This window comes from Microtus oregoni, unplaced genomic scaffold (genome assembly GCF_018167655.1).
Source record: "Microtus oregoni isolate MIOR12 unplaced genomic scaffold, Mior012 000074F_ref0000038, whole genome shotgun sequence".
Taxonomy (NCBI): domain Eukaryota; kingdom Metazoa; phylum Chordata; class Mammalia; order Rodentia; family Cricetidae; genus Microtus; species Microtus oregoni.
Genome location: NW_024544004.1, coordinates 1,305,171 through 1,323,364, shown reverse-complemented (window position 1 = coordinate 1,323,364; position 18,194 = coordinate 1,305,171). Strand labels below are relative to the sequence as shown.

General features: G+C 37.2%; 1 protein-coding gene across 1 annotated transcript in view; it reads right to left on the bottom strand.

Annotated features, from left to right (window-relative positions):
• Positions 1–18,194, bottom strand: part of LOC121441308 (serine/threonine-protein phosphatase with EF-hands 1-like) — a 107,584-nt gene that overhangs the window by 54,593 nt on the left and 34,797 nt on the right. Inside the window, exon 4 of the mRNA XM_041642444.1 lies at positions 9,371–9,534. Within this exon, the coding sequence (XP_041498378.1) occupies positions 9,371–9,534 (164 nt within the window). The remainder of the gene's footprint in view (positions 1–9,370; positions 9,535–18,194) is intronic.

Genomic DNA, 18,194 nt, shown 5'->3' with positions numbered 1-18,194 from the left:
AAAGAGAGTGACTGCTAATGAGTAGAAAGTTTCATTTTGAGATGACAAAAACATTTGGAAAATAGGAGTCCTTGCCCAAGGCTGTGGGTTCAATCCCTAATACTGAAAAATAAATATTTTTTTTAAAAAAAAGTTCTAGGACTAAATAGCATTGACAGTTTGATAGCATTTTAATATACCCCCAAACCATCTTCTTTGCAATTGCTGTAACAAAATAACAGGACCAAGGGAATTACGGTTCCAGAGGATGAGAGCTCATGACTGTCATAGCAGGGAACATAGCAGCAGGCAGGCAGGCCGGTACTGAGGCAGTAGCTGAGTGCGCAGGTCTCTGCAATCAACAAGAACTAGGCAGAGAGAATGGCTCTAGTCTTTTAAATTTCAAAGCCCACCCCAAGTGATACCCTCCTCCAATAAGCCACACCTTCTAATCTCTTCAAACAGTTTCATCAATGTCTGTGTGTTGGGTGGAGCAAATATTCAAATATATTGGCCTATGGGGGCCGTTCTTATTCAGACCACCATAGCCACCAAAGCATATACTTTGAAATAATTAAAATGACTAATTTTATGGGATTTTTATCTCAATTTTAAATATGTATTTCTCAATTTATTTTTACAAATGAGAACACATTATATACAATGCTCAAAATTGATTCCTCTTTTAATATATTTTCTCCATATTTATAGAGCCCAAATCATCAAACATCAATATAATGGTTGCATATTTTATCTACTTGAACATACTATCCATGTTTGTTTTAACTCGGACTCCAATGATGTAATTATTTAAATACTCTACAAGTCTGTTGCCATTGTTCCTTATTTGCCTCAGTTTTATTTCTTGTATTTTGCATTCTCATAGGCCTGGTTATATTGATACTGAGTTCTGGATATTATATATGAAAAACTATAAAACTATTTTAGGCCTATTTTCTCCCAGAGAATTTAAATTTGCTGTTGGCAGGTGGCCAGAAGAACTAGCTATCTAGCGTGATCTCAAATCATTTTTAGGAATTAGATGATTCAAAGGCCTGCTGCACTTCCAGCAAAGCCAATCTACCACTTCCAGTTCACTCTTATTTCTGGGCTATGCCTTCTAGCGTCCTAATCTGAGAATGAGGGTTTGGGATGATGTCAGAGAAAAGGGTAGTATAGGGAAATTCAAGACCCAATCTTTCCAGAGAAATATTGAAAAATCAAGCAAAATTTATTTTACTTTATTTTCCTTTTCCTTTTTCTCTCTTGCTTGCTCTTATCTTCTGGTGTTTAAGGCAATCTCTGTTAAAATATTAACTGTACACAAGCTATAGGAACAAGCTGTAGTAACAAAACTGTTCACAACCAGACTTAATAGACATCTATAAAACACTTTACCCAGCAAAAGAACATTACACATTTACCTTAAACACACGTGGGAAATTCTCCAGGGTAGACTAGATGATAGGCCACAAAATAAGCCTCAGAATTTTTTTTTATCTTTTTAAAAGTTTTTTTTAATTTATTTGATTTTTCAAAAAATACCAATCCAAGTATCCACTCCCTCCCCTCCTCCCATTCCCTCCAAATACCCTCCTACCCCACCCCCATCCACTCCTCAGAGAGGGTAAGGCACATTGCTTTGTGGAGGGTTCAAGGCCCTCCCTACTATATCTAGGCTGAGCAAGGTATCCATCCAAAGAGAATAGGTTCCCAAAAAGCCAGTACAAGCAGTAGGGATAAATCCTAGTGCCACTGCCAGTGGCCCTGTAGTCTGCCCCAGCCATACCATACAACTGTCAACCACATTTAACATGAATTTGGCATGAAAATGGATGGAATTAGAAAACACTATCCTGAGTGAGGTAACCCAGACCCAAAAAGATGAATATGGTATGTACTCATAAGTGGATACTAGCTATAAACAAAGAATATTGAGCCTCGGAATATTTTTTTTTTTTTTTTTTTTTTTTTTTTTAAGTTTTTCGAGACAGGGTTTCTCTGTGGTTTTGGAGCCTGTCCTGGAACTAGCTCTTGTAGACCAGGCTGGTCTCGAACTCACAAAGATCCGCCTGCCTCTGCCTCCCAAGTGCTGGGATTAAAGGCGTGCGCCACCACCGCCCGGCTCGGAATATTTTTTAAAAATTAAGATTGAAAGCAAGCAGAGTAGCTTCTCTGATTAGAATGGAAAGAAATCAGTAGCAAAATTACCAAATTTATAAATATGTGAAAATTATACAACAAATCCCTAACCAATGAGTTAAAAAGGACAAAGTATAAAAAATTAGGACATGAGCAGAAATGAAAGCACAATGTACCAAAACTTACAGGATATAGAAACAAACATGCTCAAAAAGAAATATATATTGCATTTTTTTAAAAAAAGGCTCTTAAATCATTAACATAAGGCTTTAAGGTGGGATGGAGAACTAGCTCATCAGTCAAGAGCATGTGCCGCTCTTGCAGAGGACCCAGGTTTGGTTCCAGCACCTAGATGATGGCTCACAACCATCTATTACTCCAGTTCCTGCAACTCCAATGCCGTGATGCCCTTTTCTGATCTCTGTGGGTATGATGCACTCCCACACATAAAAAGTAAAAGACAAGCACGATCAGCAGGTGGGACTTCTGCAGGCAGGCTGATCCTCCACCCCACTACACATGGAACTCTGTAACCTACAAGCCCCACTCAGGCCCCCAAAGCCACAGAACCCATCCCCCCCCAAACAACCCTTCCTCATGCATCAGCGACCCCCCAAGGCATAGGCACCACAAGAACAGATTGGAGAAGAGGTGGATGATTGGTCTCCTGGCTGTACAACTGAGGTCTCTAGGTCTTGGGCCTTGGGGTACATCCTGTGCCCCTACCCCTCCCATCACAACCCCAGCAGCCAGTCAGCAGGGAAGGCTACTGCAGACAGGCTGCTTTGCCATCCCCACCACCCACTGGGCCCTGTAGCCTACAAGCCCCACTCCACCCCTACAAACCCATGGAACCCATCATCACCCCATCTCTGCCAACCGTTCCCCAAGGCATTAGTGGCCCAGAGGCACAGACACCATCTGCACAAATTGGAGGAAGAATCAACGCCTGTATCTATAATTACCCCAAACCCAGATGGGTAGATGGCAGTGTAAGAATACATTAAAAAAAATAAAACAACATAGCACCACCAAAACCTAGTGGTTCTACGACAGCAAGAACTGAACATCCCAACACAGATGAAATAGAAGAAAACAACCTTAAAAATAGCTTTAAGATGATGATAGAAGCCCTTAAAGAGGAAATGAAAATTTCCCTTAAAGAAATGGAGGGAAAGATGAACAAAAAATTGGAAAAAAATCAATAAAGCCCTTAAAGAAGCCAATAAAAAACAATCAAACAGGTGAAGGAAACAATTCAAGACTTGAAAATTGAAATACAGACAATAAAGAAGACACAATCCGAGGGTTATTCTGGAAATGGAAACCGTGGGTAAAGAAACAGGAACTACAGATACAAGCATAACCCAAGAGATAGAAGAGATATCTCAGGTGTTGACGATACAATAGAAGTAGATTTATCAGTCAAAGAAAACACTAAATCCAACAAATTCTTAACACAAAACATCCAGGAAATCTGGGACACCATGAAGAGACCAAACCTAATAATATATAGAAGAAGGAGAACTCCAGCTCAAAGGCACAGAAAATAAATTCAACAAAATCATAGAAGAAAACTTTCCCAACCTAAAGAAGGGCATACCTATGAAGATACAAGAAACTTACAGAATATCAAATGCACTGGACCAAAAAAAATGTCTCCTTGCCACATAATAATCAAAACACTAAACATATAGAATAAAGACTATTAAGAGCTATAAAGGAAAAAGGTCAAGTAGTACATAAAGGCAGACCCATCAGAATACCCTGACTTCTCAATGGAGAATCTGAAAGCCAGAAAGTCCTGGACAGATGTTATGCAGACACTAAGAGACCACAGATGCCAGCCTAGACTACTATACCTAACAAAGCTTTTAATCACCATAGATGGAGAAAACAAGATGTTCCATGAAAAAAACAGATTTTAAAAAATATTTTTCCACAAATCCAGTCATACAGAAAGTACTAGAAAAAAACTTCAACCCAAGGAAGTTAGCAGCATTCACAAAAACACAGGCAATAGATAGTAATACACCAGCAAATCATAAAGAAAGAAAACACACATACAGATTACCACCAACAACAACAAAAACACGAAATAACAGGAATTAACAATCACCAATCATTAATATCCCTTAATATCAATGGACTCAACATAATAGGTATAAAACCAGGAGCTGTCCTTCTGCTGCATATGAGAAACACACCTCAACATCAAAGACAGACATTACCTCAGAATAAGCGGTTGGGAAAAGATTTTCCAATCAAATGGACCTAAGAAGCAAGCTGGTGTAGCTACCCTAATATCTAACAAAATAGACTTCAAACTAAAATCAATCAAAAGAGATGAAGGACATTTCATATTCATTACAGGAAAAATCCATCAAGATGAAATATCAATTCTGAACACTTATACCCCAAATATAAGGGTACCCACAGTTATAAAAGAAACATTACTAAAGCTTAAAGCACACACACTAATAGTGGGAGACTTCAATACCCCACTCTCACCAATGGACGGGTCTGCCAGACAAATTTAACAGAGAAATAAGAGAACTAACAGATGTTATGACTCAAATGGGCTTAACAGTCATCTATAGAATATTCCACCCAAATACAAAAAGAATATACCTTCTTCTCAGCACCTCATGGAACCTTCTCTGAAATTGACCACATATTCGCTTACAAAGCAAATCTCAATAGATGCAAAAATTTGGAATAACTTCCTGTATCTTATCAGATCACCATGATTTAAAGTTAGAATACAACAACACAAATTACAGAAAACCTAAAAACTCATGGAAACTGAATAATGCTCAACTGAATTACCCCCGGGTCAAGGAAGAAATAAGAAAGAAATCAAAGACTTCCTAAAATTCAATGAAAATGAAGGCACAATGTACCCAAACTTATGGAAGACTATGAAAGCAGTGCTAAGTGGAAAGTCCATAGCACTAAATGCCTACATAAAGAAAGTGGAGAAATCTCACACTAGTGACTTAACAGCACACCTGAAAGCTCTAGAACCAAAGAAGCAAACTCACCCAGGAGTAGACAACAGGAAATAATCAAATTGAGGGCTGAAATCAATAAAAAAAGAAAGAAAGAAAACAATACAAAGAATCAATGAAAAAAAGAGTTGGTTCTTCAAGAAAATCAACAAGAAAAACAAATCCTTATCCAAACTAACCAAAAGACAGAGAGAGAATATGCAAATTAATAAAATCAGAAATGAAAAGGCGGACATAACAACTGACACTGAGGAAATTCAGAGAATCATTAGGTCGTACTTAAAAAATCTGTGTTCCACAAAACTGGAAACTCTAAAAGAAATGGATAATTTTCTGGATAGGTATCACATACCAAAACTAAATCAAAACCAGATTTTTTTAAAAAAAATATTTATTTATTTATTTATTTATTATGTATACAATATTCTGTCTGTGTGTATGCCTTCAGGCTAGAAGAGGGCACCAGACCTCATTACAGATGGTTGTGAGCCACCATGTGGTTGCTGGAAATTGAACTCAGGACCTTTGGAAGAACAGGCAATGCTCTTACCCTCTGAGCCATCTCTCCAGCCCTCAAAACCAGATTTAAATAGACCTATAACCCCTGTGGATTTAGAAGCAGTCATTAAAAGTCTCCCAACCAAAAAAGCCCATGGTCAGATGGTTTCAGCACAGGATTCTACCAGATTCTCAAAGAAGAGCTGATACCTGTACTCCTCAAATTGTTCCACACAATAGAAACAGAAAGAACTTTGCCAAACTCTTTTTATGAGGCTACAGTTTACCCTTCATTCCAAGTCAGACAAAGATACAGCAGACCAATCTCCCTCATGAACATTGATGCAAAATTACTCAATAAAATACTAGCAAACCAAATCCAAGAATACATAAAAAAATTATCCACTATGATCAAGTAGGTTTCATTCCAGAAATTCAGCGATGGCTCAACATACAAAATCCTGTCAATGTAATCCAACTTATAAACAAATTGAAAGAAAAGAAATCACATGGGTGGGTAGGAGGTAGAGGGAGGGGAAAGGGAGGGAGAGGGAAATGTGGTTGGTATGTAAAAGGAATAAAAAAATTAAATAAAAAAACAGAAATCAGATGGAAAGAATGATTTAATGCATTAGAAAAAATAGACTGAACTAAAAGCTAGCAGTTGAATGAAAATAAGGATTATGGTATAGATAAAAGCGTTTTTATAAAAAGCAATCAAGAGTCAACCATAATTGATTCTCTAAAAACCATCAACAATTTTTTCTAAAAAAAAAAAAAAACTTTAGCTATAGTAAAGTAACTGTGGCAAGGGAAGGAGGGAGGGAGGGATGAGGGAGAGACAGAGAAAGAATAAACTGGGGTATATTGAGGTAAAAAATCAGAACAAAGTGAGAAATCACTATCAACATTCAAGACATTTCAAAGGGTTATGGCAATACTATGAGTTACTGTATACCAATAAATTTGGTAAGTTGGATGAAATAAAACCACATCTGAATGGTCCTTGAAAAAAATGCAGAGATTAGATCAGTATCCAAAACCATCTAACAAAGAAAGTTCAAGACCTTGGGCTGAGGAGATGGTACAGCAGTTAAAAGCACTTGCTGGCTGGGCGGTGGTGGCGCACGCCTTTAATCCCAGCACTCGGGAGGCAGAGGCAGGCGGATCTCTGTGAGTTCGAGGCCAGCCTAGTCTACAGAGCGAGTGCCAGGACTGGCTCTACAGCTACTGAGAAACCCTGTCGCAAAAAACCAAACACACACACACACACACACACACACACACACACACAGCACTTGCTGCTTTTACAAAGAACATAAGTTGCTTCCCAGTATACACATGTTAGTTTCCTAACTGTCTATAATTCCAACTCCAGGAGATCCCATACCCTCTTCTGACTTTCATACATACCAGGTATTCACATGTAGCACACACATACACGAAGGCAAACACTTATATACATAAAATAAAAATAAATATATCTTGGAAGGGGAGCACTGAAAGGGTACCAAACAGTTAAAAAGGAATTAACAATCTTTCTTAAATTCTTCATAAACTATTGGAAATACTTCCTAGCTTACTCCATGAAACCAACATTACCCTGATAGTAAAGTCAAAAGAGATATGAAAATAAACTAAAAACCATTATCTCCTGTGAATATAGACCTTAAAATCTTCAAGAAAATGTCAGCATACCAAATCCAACAGCATTTTAGGAAGAATCACACCACAACCAAAAAGAATTTATTTCAATGATACAGGGGAAATGAAGTTAGAAAATTAATCCATGTGATGAAGATAGAAAATGAATCAATGTATTTTAAGACATGAACAGAATGAAAGAACACACACACACACATGCACACACACAAATTCACTACAGTTGACATAAGAAAAACATTTAACCAAATCCACAACTTTTATGTGAAAACTATGTAAAAAACTATGAGTAAAAGGCAACTTCCTCAGCATGAGAAAGGGGAAAATCTGCAGCTAACATGAAACTCAAAGACAAAACACTCAACACTGTTTGAAGACCTGCAACAAAATAACTGTGCCCACTTTTGTTACATGTTAACTCTAAAGAGGTCATAAACCTAAATGCAACAGATAAAAATTTTAAAATTCTTAGAAGAACAGGGAAATCTTCATGATCATGAGTTTGGCAATGGATTATAAAAACATACATACATACATATATATATTTCAACCAAATTTAAAACTTTTGTATATCAAAGTACATTACCAAGAAAGGACCATTTGGCACATACAACCAAGTAACGTTATACATACTGATCAGGCTATACTTAGGAATATATATGAGTATACATATGTGCATGTAACAGCAATTAGTGAAAAAGAGGCCAAGAAATTCAAGAGTGGTGAGGGATACATGGAAGGGTTTGGAAAGAGGGAAAGGAAGGGAAGGGAGGGGAGAGGAGGGGAGGGGAGGGGAGGGAAAAATGTTGTAATTACATTATAATCTCAAAAAATACAAAGTGAAAAGACAAACTAATGAAAGGGGAATACAGTTCCAAGTCATATGTGTGGTAGGGCACTTATATCTAGAGAGAACCCTCACAACTCAGTAATAACAAGATAACTGATATTTAAAACTGGCAAAGGTTCTATATAGATATTTCTCCAAATGTTTACAAATGGCTGGTAGATTAAAAGACTGAACATTATTAGAGAAACGTCAGTCAAAACTAGAATTAGACATCACTTCAAATACATTAGGAGAGCCATCACCAAATTAAATAATAAGTATCAAAAAGTGGAGTAGGTAGAACCCTTATATACAGCTGGTAGAAATGCGAAACTGTTCAGCTGCTTGCAGAAAAACTTGAGCAGTTATTCAAAAACTTAGACATAGAGTTAGCTATATAACCCCAGAATTCCTCTCCTAGGCATATACACAACCAAGTGAATGGGGGCACGTCTAGAAAAAAATGTATGTGAATTTGATAGCAGCATTATTTATAGGATCCAAAAGGTATAAAATATTCAAATATCAATATACTGAGAAATCAGTAAACAAATGTGTAGTATACAATGAAATATTATGCAGCCATAAAAAGAAATGATGTATTGCTATGTGCTCCCACACGGGCAAATATTAGAAACACTGTGTTTAGTGAAGGAAGCCAAACATAAAAAAACCAATATAAAGCCAGGCGGTGGTGGCGCACGCCTTTAATCCCAGCACTTGGGAGGCAGAGGCAGGTGGATCTCTGTGAGTTTGAGACCAGCCTGGTCTACAAGAGCTAGTTCCAGGACAGGCTCCAAAACCACAGAGAAACCCTGTCTCGAAACCCACCCCCCCAAAAAGAAACAATATAATACAACTTCATTCATGTATATGAAATATCTGGAATAGGCAAATCAGCAGAGACTGAAAATAGAAGAGTAGCTATTTAGGGGAAAGGAAGGAATGATAGATGGAAATGATGAAAATGTTCTATAATTAGTGCTAATACGTATACAACCTTGTGACTACATTAAAATTGCTGAGCCATATACTTTTAAATAAAAACTGTACAGTTTGTGCACTCTTCTCAGAAGATGAACAGGGAGATGCTGCAGGCACCCGAGGAGACATCTATTTTTTAGGTTAAACAAAGAGAGTAACTGTCACACAATGTAAACCATTTCCCATGGAAATACAAGTCAGAACACTTTCACCCATGCATCTGATAGGTGTGAACAAGAACCAGAGCAGCTTCTGTTGAGGTTACCTGGTGTTTCTTGAAGGCCCGAAGAAGTAAATCAATGTCAGTAAACGTGAGAGGAAACTGCAGCCGAGGGCCATCGTAAGAGTCGGGTACTTCTATCAACCCCAAATATTCCTGTCTATCCTTGTTTTCCTGCATAGGTTTTTCAAAAAGTCGACTTACTATTGCTGGAAAGGAAAGATAAAGAGGTATCAGATGGGGATTCGGCAGTCTAATGCCTCAAAGACCACTCTTAAATATCTGTGCAAGACACTATACTGCTCTGAATGCCAACAGAGCGCACATAAAACTATGATGAATATCTAATTCTGAAGTTGGTAGCCGCCAACATCCCTTTCTGGAATTATGCTTCGTCAAAGCAGTGAGTCCATGATCAATGGGGAGAAGACCATGAAGCACATGAAAAACTGGTTAGTCAAGGTATTTTGATGTTCTGAAGTTGAAGTCTGATTCTTTGGTTCACTCTTACTTACCAGATCTTTACAAGCAAGGCTAAAAGTATGAACAATGCACTGCATTTGGTTCAAGCAGCTGCTGCTATTCATGATCTACACAAAATTAAACCGCAACATTCAATTTTCCCCTTGTTAAAGACTTCAGAGGATTTTGCTTAGCTTTAATTGCTTTGTTTCTCTCTATGTACAATGTTTCTTCTGTGGTTTTCTTTTTTTCTTGGGAACAAAGCAGATAAAACTTAAATGACAAACCATAGGCAAAAATAACTAAAGGCCACACCCTGTCTCTGAGATATTTCTGTATGGTAATAGTCTGCCAGCATTGCCCGTTTACTAAGGCAATTTAGTATGGCTGAAACCTACAATCATTTCCTGCCAAGTTGCCTATGAAACAGGCCCCTGAACAGAAACCTAGACAATTCAGGCAGAGAAAGGTGCAAGAGAATGTGATAGAGTAGCTGCAAAGTGGCCTCAGGATTGCATCCTAACTTCTATCCATGCTTCTTACAATGTGATCTTCATCAAGAGTATCTTTCCCTTGCTTTCGAGATGACTTAGGCTAATTACTTTAAACTATTCTGAAAAAATGTGGCTCAAGAGCTACCTACCAGCTCCAAGTCCAGGTCTCAAGAGGCCTTCTATGATTCCATGCTCTCTGTTTGGGAACACAGCCATCTTCACTCAGCCCAAGCTCTCCTACCGAAAGGCCATGATTAATGGAACAGGGCAGCTAAACTGAGCCAAGGATGTCCTAGATCAGTTAATAGCCAGCAGATCTCTAGACGCATCAATAAACTCCAGCCAATATTAAAAAATCTGTCAAACCGACTGTGCCAATGTCAGAAATGTTCAGCTAACTTATAGACTTGCTAGGAAAAAAAAACACATTTTTTTCCTATGTCACTGAGATATTGTGGCTCCTTTGTGGTATTATAACCACGTGTTTGTTATTAAGGCTATCACCCTAAGTTCTCTGCAAAAAACAAAAACAAAACAAAACAAAAAAACAAAGCCATATCTTTTCTGAATATCTAAAGTTGGTCACCTATGAAAGATAGGGTGCTATCTGATGTAGACAGAGTATATGTTTTCCATGGTCAATTATGATGAGCAGTAAGTCAAGAAGTAAATCTGAAAACTTGTTCTAAACTAGGAAATAACATTTAACAATTTCATTAAAATATATTCTAAATTGTTATGTAATCCCAGTATGTTTTGGTGAGAGTAGATAATACTGTATAAAAAGTGGAACTGAGGTATAATAACATCTGTATTCAATGTGGTCAACAGACATCATTTTTCTCCTTTGATTTTGGTCTGATATTTAGGGAAAACTGAATTTTTCAATTTATGCTAGAAACCAGAAATGCAGGACATCCTGTTTAATTTGATTTCAGATTCATCATGTAGGCAGTGAAGCCTAAATAGTCTCCTTAACTCCCCTAATGATCACACCATTCATTTTATTTGGGAATTGTCCTGCAAAGGAAAGATGAACTATCAGGCAACTCTTAGGAATATAACACCCCTGTCCACAGAAACCCCACAGTTTTACTGCATCAGCTAACGGAGACAAAGTTTTTGTTATAGACTCTAGAAAAGAAAGCGAACATGGAGCACATGTGATTAGAACTGAGGGACCTTGTGTTTTAGGTGAGGTATGTTTATGGCATGACTGTAGTGTATAGTTTTTGAAACGCACCTGATTAAAACATGGGTGTTAGCAGAAAAGAGAAAGAAGTTGAGTATATAGATCTGTAGTGGAGGGATAAGTCCCGCCCCTTAGGGGGCGTGTTCGCCTTGGGCTAATGTTTACCTATAAATCTGGCAAGCGTGCTTGCAGGGCTTGCTTCTGCTTTCCTGGTCTCCACAGGAACGGTGGTTCTGTAAGCCTATTTCGCCATTAAAGCTGTATATATATTTACAATCTGTCTGCATTCGTTTATGCCATTACACTGTAGATGCCAATACATATGGAGAACCCCCCTCCCCACATGCGGCCCCTTTCCAAGTCTTCAGAAGCTTGGCAGCCTGGGGAGTAACTTTCTGTTGTCTCCATCTTCAGTGTAACCCTCTTTTTAGGCTTTGTCATACAATAAGACATGGCCAAAGACATCTCTAATTTAAAACACTAGCCCTGGATCACATATCTGCTTATTTGGACATGTCTACATTTATTGCTCCTAGTATTTTTTTCCACTCTAGGACAATCCTTTCTTCTTTATCTTTATGTTTTGGATAATTTATCTTCATCCTTCAAAACTCAGCAGACTTCCCAGGTCGGGTCCCAAACTACCATTTCAATAACAAAATTGATGATGATGATGATCGCAACAATGACAAGAAGATAATAGATAGCTCTGACTTACTGCATGCTTGCTACGTAGCAGGCAGTGTTATAAGAAGGTGAGGGTTGCTATTTTCTCATTAAATACATTGATATTGATAAATAAGAAACTACATCAACAATAAAGACTGTTTATTGTGCATTAACCAAAAGAATTAATTTTAATAGATCACGAAAAATGCTAACTTTTTTAATTTAGGAAAAGATTCTATTTTCCTGGTCACTGCCTTCACACATGCTCCCATTTCTCCCCTTCCCATTGGCTAGTAACAAATACATTTTATCAATGCTAGTCAGTGATGAAAACTCGAGTTCAGTTATTTTAAGAACAAAACAAAATATTCTTTTAAAATCAATAGCTTAGTATAGTCCTTTCTTCCAGATATTTAGTGTCCCTTATTTCATAAAAAGCTTAATGATAAATTAATGCAAATTCCACTTCTCTAAGTCAATTCTTCAGTAAAACTATGCAATATGAAATATTTGATATTAATTTATTTTAATTTTGGTTTGTGTATATGAATTTCTGCCTGCACATCTATCTTTGCATCACATATATATCTGGTGTCCACAGAGACAAGAAGATGACATTGGTCTCCCTGGCACTGGAGTAACTGAAGATTGTGAGCTGCCATGTGGGCACTAAGAAATGAACCCGGGCCCTCTGCAAGAGCAGCAAATGCTCTTCACTGTTGAGCTATTTCTCCGGCTCCAATATCAAGTCTTACTCTATATTAAATCATTATCCTTCTGTTGGGTTTTTAGCAAGATGAAAATTAGTAACAGAGATTCTCTTCTAATAACTAGTGTGTATAATGTATGAAAACTGAGTCTTAAATTTATTCCTCTGGCTGTCCTGGAACTCACTTTCTAGACCAGGCTGGTCTTGAACTCACGGAGATCCACTTTCCTCTGCCTCCTGAGTGCTGGCTGGGATTAAAGTTGTGCAGCATAGCTGTCTGGCATGCTTTAACGTTTCTAACGCATATATTGTCCTTGTTGCCCATAACTAATAAACAATAATTCAATGAATGCAAGCAATATATGAAAATTCATACAACATTTAATTGGAATTAATCCTTAGTTATTTGATTTATAACTTTGTAAACACGGATCTAAACTAATTAAATATAATAAAATATTAACACAAACAAATGATACTTATACAAGTTGTTATAAGAAAATAATTTTTAAACCCTTGTCTTCACCCATGTTGCCATTTCTCTGTTTCCCACTAGCTAATAACAAGCAAATTTCATCACTGCCAGTGATTAAAACTTGAATAAAAGATCTTTTCTTTCATCTGAAGAAGGGAAAAAGTATAAAAATTGAAGCTCATAATTTTTGCACACAGATAATATCAGCTTATGCCACCCACACATTACTTTGAAAAAAAACCACATGTTTCTGAACAAGGAAAAGCATCATTTGGCAACATTCATAGTTGTTTCATTTCCTAATTATAAGTCTGTGTCAAAATCATTAGTGTCCATATACTAAATTCAACAGATGCCAAATGACAGCTCATAAAGTTAATCTTAAATCTGGGCCAAAATCATTAGTGTTCATATATTAAATTCAATGGATACCAAAAAGATAGTTAATAAAGTTAACTATCAATTTTTGATTTAAAAATATGGAATGGAAGGATATATTCTTGGCATAAATTTTAAATTAAATAAATGAGTGTATTGGTTTCCATTAAATCAACAAAATAAATGCTACCTACTTTCACTTGTTTTTAATACTCTTCTGCTATCTTCTGCAATAAGATAGGAAGCTGAAACAAGAAGAGTTTAACTATTATACAAAAATATATAATAACAAAATCTGTTGATGTGATTAAAAAAATAAAGTCAAGAAAAATTCCAAAATCTGATAAGGAAATTAAATACAATACAGAGATTAATCTCACAGGCTTGAATCACATTTTTATCCCTGATGAGATAAGTAACCTTGGAAGGGTACCCTCAGACCCTCATTCTTATTAAAGGTAAATAATTAATACTAGTAATCTTTTTAGTTTGTCATGAATACTAAATGAAATTATATAAATTATTGAAACATATGGTACATGATGAAGTTTACTGAAAAAATAATATATGAGCTACTAATAATATTGAGTAAAAGCACAAGATGAGCTATAAATATAAATATTTAATAAGATATTCCAAATAAGTAATGGGAAGACAGCATGCTGGCAAATATTTTATTCACCATAGTAACATAAAATTAAGATATTCTAGTACCACAAAAGTTAAAAATATAAATACATATATACATACATATATTCCTAAAGAATGTATGTATGTATATATATGTGTGTATATGTGTGTGTGTATGTATGTAAACTATGTGGCCTGAGGGGACACTTTGGCTGATGGTGAGTCCAAAGAAAAGTCTAAACAACATTTGCACATGACTCAGCCTACTCCCACCAGTCTCTGTATAAACCTAAGGCAACCTTGTCTTCTACTTCTTCTTCTTTTTTTTTTTTTGACTGTAGACGGCATTGTTGTAAAATACAGACTGGAAACTTGTACGTGCACTCTACTCTTTATCAAGTCTATGAATCTGTTTTAGCTCTGCAAGTAGAAGAACACGGACATAAGCTGGTAGAAGTGAGTTTTGCATAAGATGCAGTATGTTTGCCAGCATGAATACTACATTAGGACCCCTCTTTCAAAACCAAAATGTCTTGAGATACTATGCACTTCAAAAAAATCAATCACTGATCTGGACTCTATGTCTGGGACTTCCTTGCTGCTAAAAGATCTTAGTACTTCAATTAAACAGGCCAAGGTGGAGACTGTCTAGAATCCTCCCTCCCACCAAAGCATGAGAAATCAACTTACACAGTACATGCATAATGGCATATGCCTGTCATTCCAGTGCTCAATATGCTGAGGCAGGATGATTATGAGATCAAAGCCAGCTTGATCTACATAGATAAAGTCACCTTATACATACTTAAATTCTGCCTCTGGCAATGAAAAGAAGAGAAGGTGAAGAGTAGAGGAGAGGGAGGCAGGAGGATGGAGAAGGAGGGAGTGAAGAGAAGAATGTGTATGTTCGCCAAAAGGGACATGTACATAAACACATTAATACAGCCGCACAACTGGACGGAAAACAACCCATGCACACGAAAACAGTAGGATGAATAAACTATAGTAATTGGTAAAATGGAATGTAATCCAACAACAGGAGTGACCAAATTACAATAACAGGAATGATCTCACAAGTATAATGTTGAGTAAGATTAGCTAGATTCAAGGTCTATTCTGGATGTTTCTACTAATAAATAAATTTTAAAAACAAGCATAATTAACTAACTTATGGTATAGACGTTCAAAACTAGTTCCATAGTGCAATAGACATCGGGTTGCAGCGAGAAGAGGCAGAAGGGAGGCTTCTGTGACTCCAATAATGGTTTGAGGGTATATTTTCGGTTTTTGAGACAAGATCTCACTTAGCAAGGATGACCTTGAATTTTGGATCCCCCTACTTCCTCCTCAAAAGCTGAGACTGCAAGCACGTGTCACCGTGCTTGATTCTGCAGTGCCGGGGACTGAGCCCAGGGCCCCTGCATGCGAACAGAGCTCCGTCCCCAGCCATTCTGCTTTCTTTCTTCTTCTGAGTACCTGTTTTCTGGGCATGTTTTCTTTGAGAAAATTTCAGTCAGGTATTATTTGTATACTTTCCTATAATGTATTTTATATTCCAAGGAAAACACTGTTCCTTTTTTTTGAGAAGAAACATTCTGTTATATTTTTAAATCATCTGCAAAGTTTTTTTTCAAAATGCAGATTTTGAAAAATTGAGAATCTGAATAAATATCTCTGAGCTGTAACCCAGCCATCTGTGGTTCTGAAACCCATATAAGCGACTCTGATGAAGTGAGTCTAGATTGAAATAGTAGCTGATTAGCAGAAAGAGACATGTTTCCTTTCATCATTATTATATTTCTCCCCCAAACATTTTTGACCAAGAACACGAAGCACAAACAACTGTCTTTAAACTGCAGCTACCTAAAATGGAGAGAATGGCAAAGTACTTCCTTCCATGCAGTTCCCGCTCCTCAGGTTTGGCTATTCTACCACTCAGAAAGCCTCTATGGATCCTTAAATGCTTTCTTTAGTTTCACACATATGTACTTGACTCGAACCACGCCACTGCCACTCTCTTCACCCCTTTAACGAGCATTTAAAGGTTGGGAAGATAGCTCAGTGGGTAAAGTGCCTGCTGCCGAGTCTGATGACCTGAGTTTAATTCCTAAGATCCACATGGTAGAGAAAACCAAATCCTGCAAGTTGTCTTCTGACCTCCATACATGTACCAAGGCACATTTGTGAGCTTTCTCTCTCTCTCTCTCTCTCTCTCTCTCTCTCTCTCTCTCTCTCTCTCTCCTGTGTGTGTGTGTGTTAAGGAAATTTTAGAAAAAAATCATTTATCAGATTATTTAAAGGTGCTCTTAGGGTTAGGCAGATGGCTCAGTGGGTAAGAACACTTCCTGTGCAAGTTTGAGGACCTAAGTGTGGCCACTACAGTCCCACATAAAAAGTCAGGTGTGGCTGTACACTTCTGTGACTTTATCACTGGTAGAAACCAGAAATACGAGGCTTGCTGGACACTCAGCCTGCTTGAAATATGGTGAATTCCACGCTCAATGAGAGACTCTATGTTAAAGGGATAAGGTAGAGAGTGATCAAGCAGGTAACCTGACATCCTCTGTTGGCCTCTGAATGCTCACATGCATGCGCGTGCACACACACACACACACGCACACGCACGTGCACATGCACGTGCACGTGCACATGCATATACAGAGCAGGGCTCCTAAATACTTTGCACATTGTTAGAATTAAAAATGGCTTACCCAAGGTGGTTTTCCTTCTTAACAGCTTTTGGGTTTCTTTTTAATTAATTTATTTGTTATGGATACACTATTCTGTTTGCATATATGCCTGCTAGAAGAGGACACCAGACCTCATTACAGATGGTTGTGAGCCACCATGTGGTTACTGGGAATTGAACTCGGGTCCTTTGGAAGAGCACGCAATGCTCTTAACCGCTGTGCCATCTCTCCAGCCCCCAGCTTTTGGGTTTGACCTCTACTTTGGAAGTAACAGACAGATTTTATTTAGCATGAGAAATATATGTCTTATGAATAATTATAATTTTAAACTCCTTTGTTGCCTGTATGAATTCAAAATGATTTTATAGTTGATAGATAAATAGATAATATAAACACACCACAGAAAGTACCTTAGTCTAGTTTATAGTATTATAACAGAACACCACAAACTGGATAATTTAAAGCAAATACATGTTTATGAATGGGCCTAGTTGTTTTTGGATTCCTTTAAATTCTTGTCCAGACAAAAATCAAACTAAAATGAGTTCTCATGTACCTTAAGTCTAAAACTGTTGCCAATTTTTAAAGAGAATTATAAAAACAATTAGCATGTATTATAGATTTAAAATTTTTAAGTATAAGTGAGAAATAAAAGAAAAATCACCCACAGTCTTCATACCAGAACCAAATTATTTGTCTATGGGTTCTAAAGTCTTGGAAATCTAAGATTAAGGAGAAATGTTTGGTGAGGACTTTGTGCTCTAAGTTATAACATGACTGGAAACATCACAGCAAAAGAACAGGTGCAAGGAAGAGGACTGAAGGATCATATTTTATAAGGTCACCACTGTTCAAATAATCCAGTATAGGGGAAGGGTCTCTAACTTCAACAGCTCTTACAGGTTTCAACATGTTGAACTTTGGGAGAAAGATTGAAGACATAGCAGACATACTGAATGGAGAGAGGGAAAGATATTACATTTAATCTATTGTAGTAGTAGGAGCGGGGCTATGTCCCCGGCACCTGGCCGCCCATATGGCTAGCTTATACCCCGAAATAACAACACACAAACTGTATTCTTTTAAACATTGCCTGGCCCATTAGTTTCAGCCTCTTAACCCATTTCTAATAATCTATGTAGCACCACGAGGTGCGCTTACCAGGAAAAT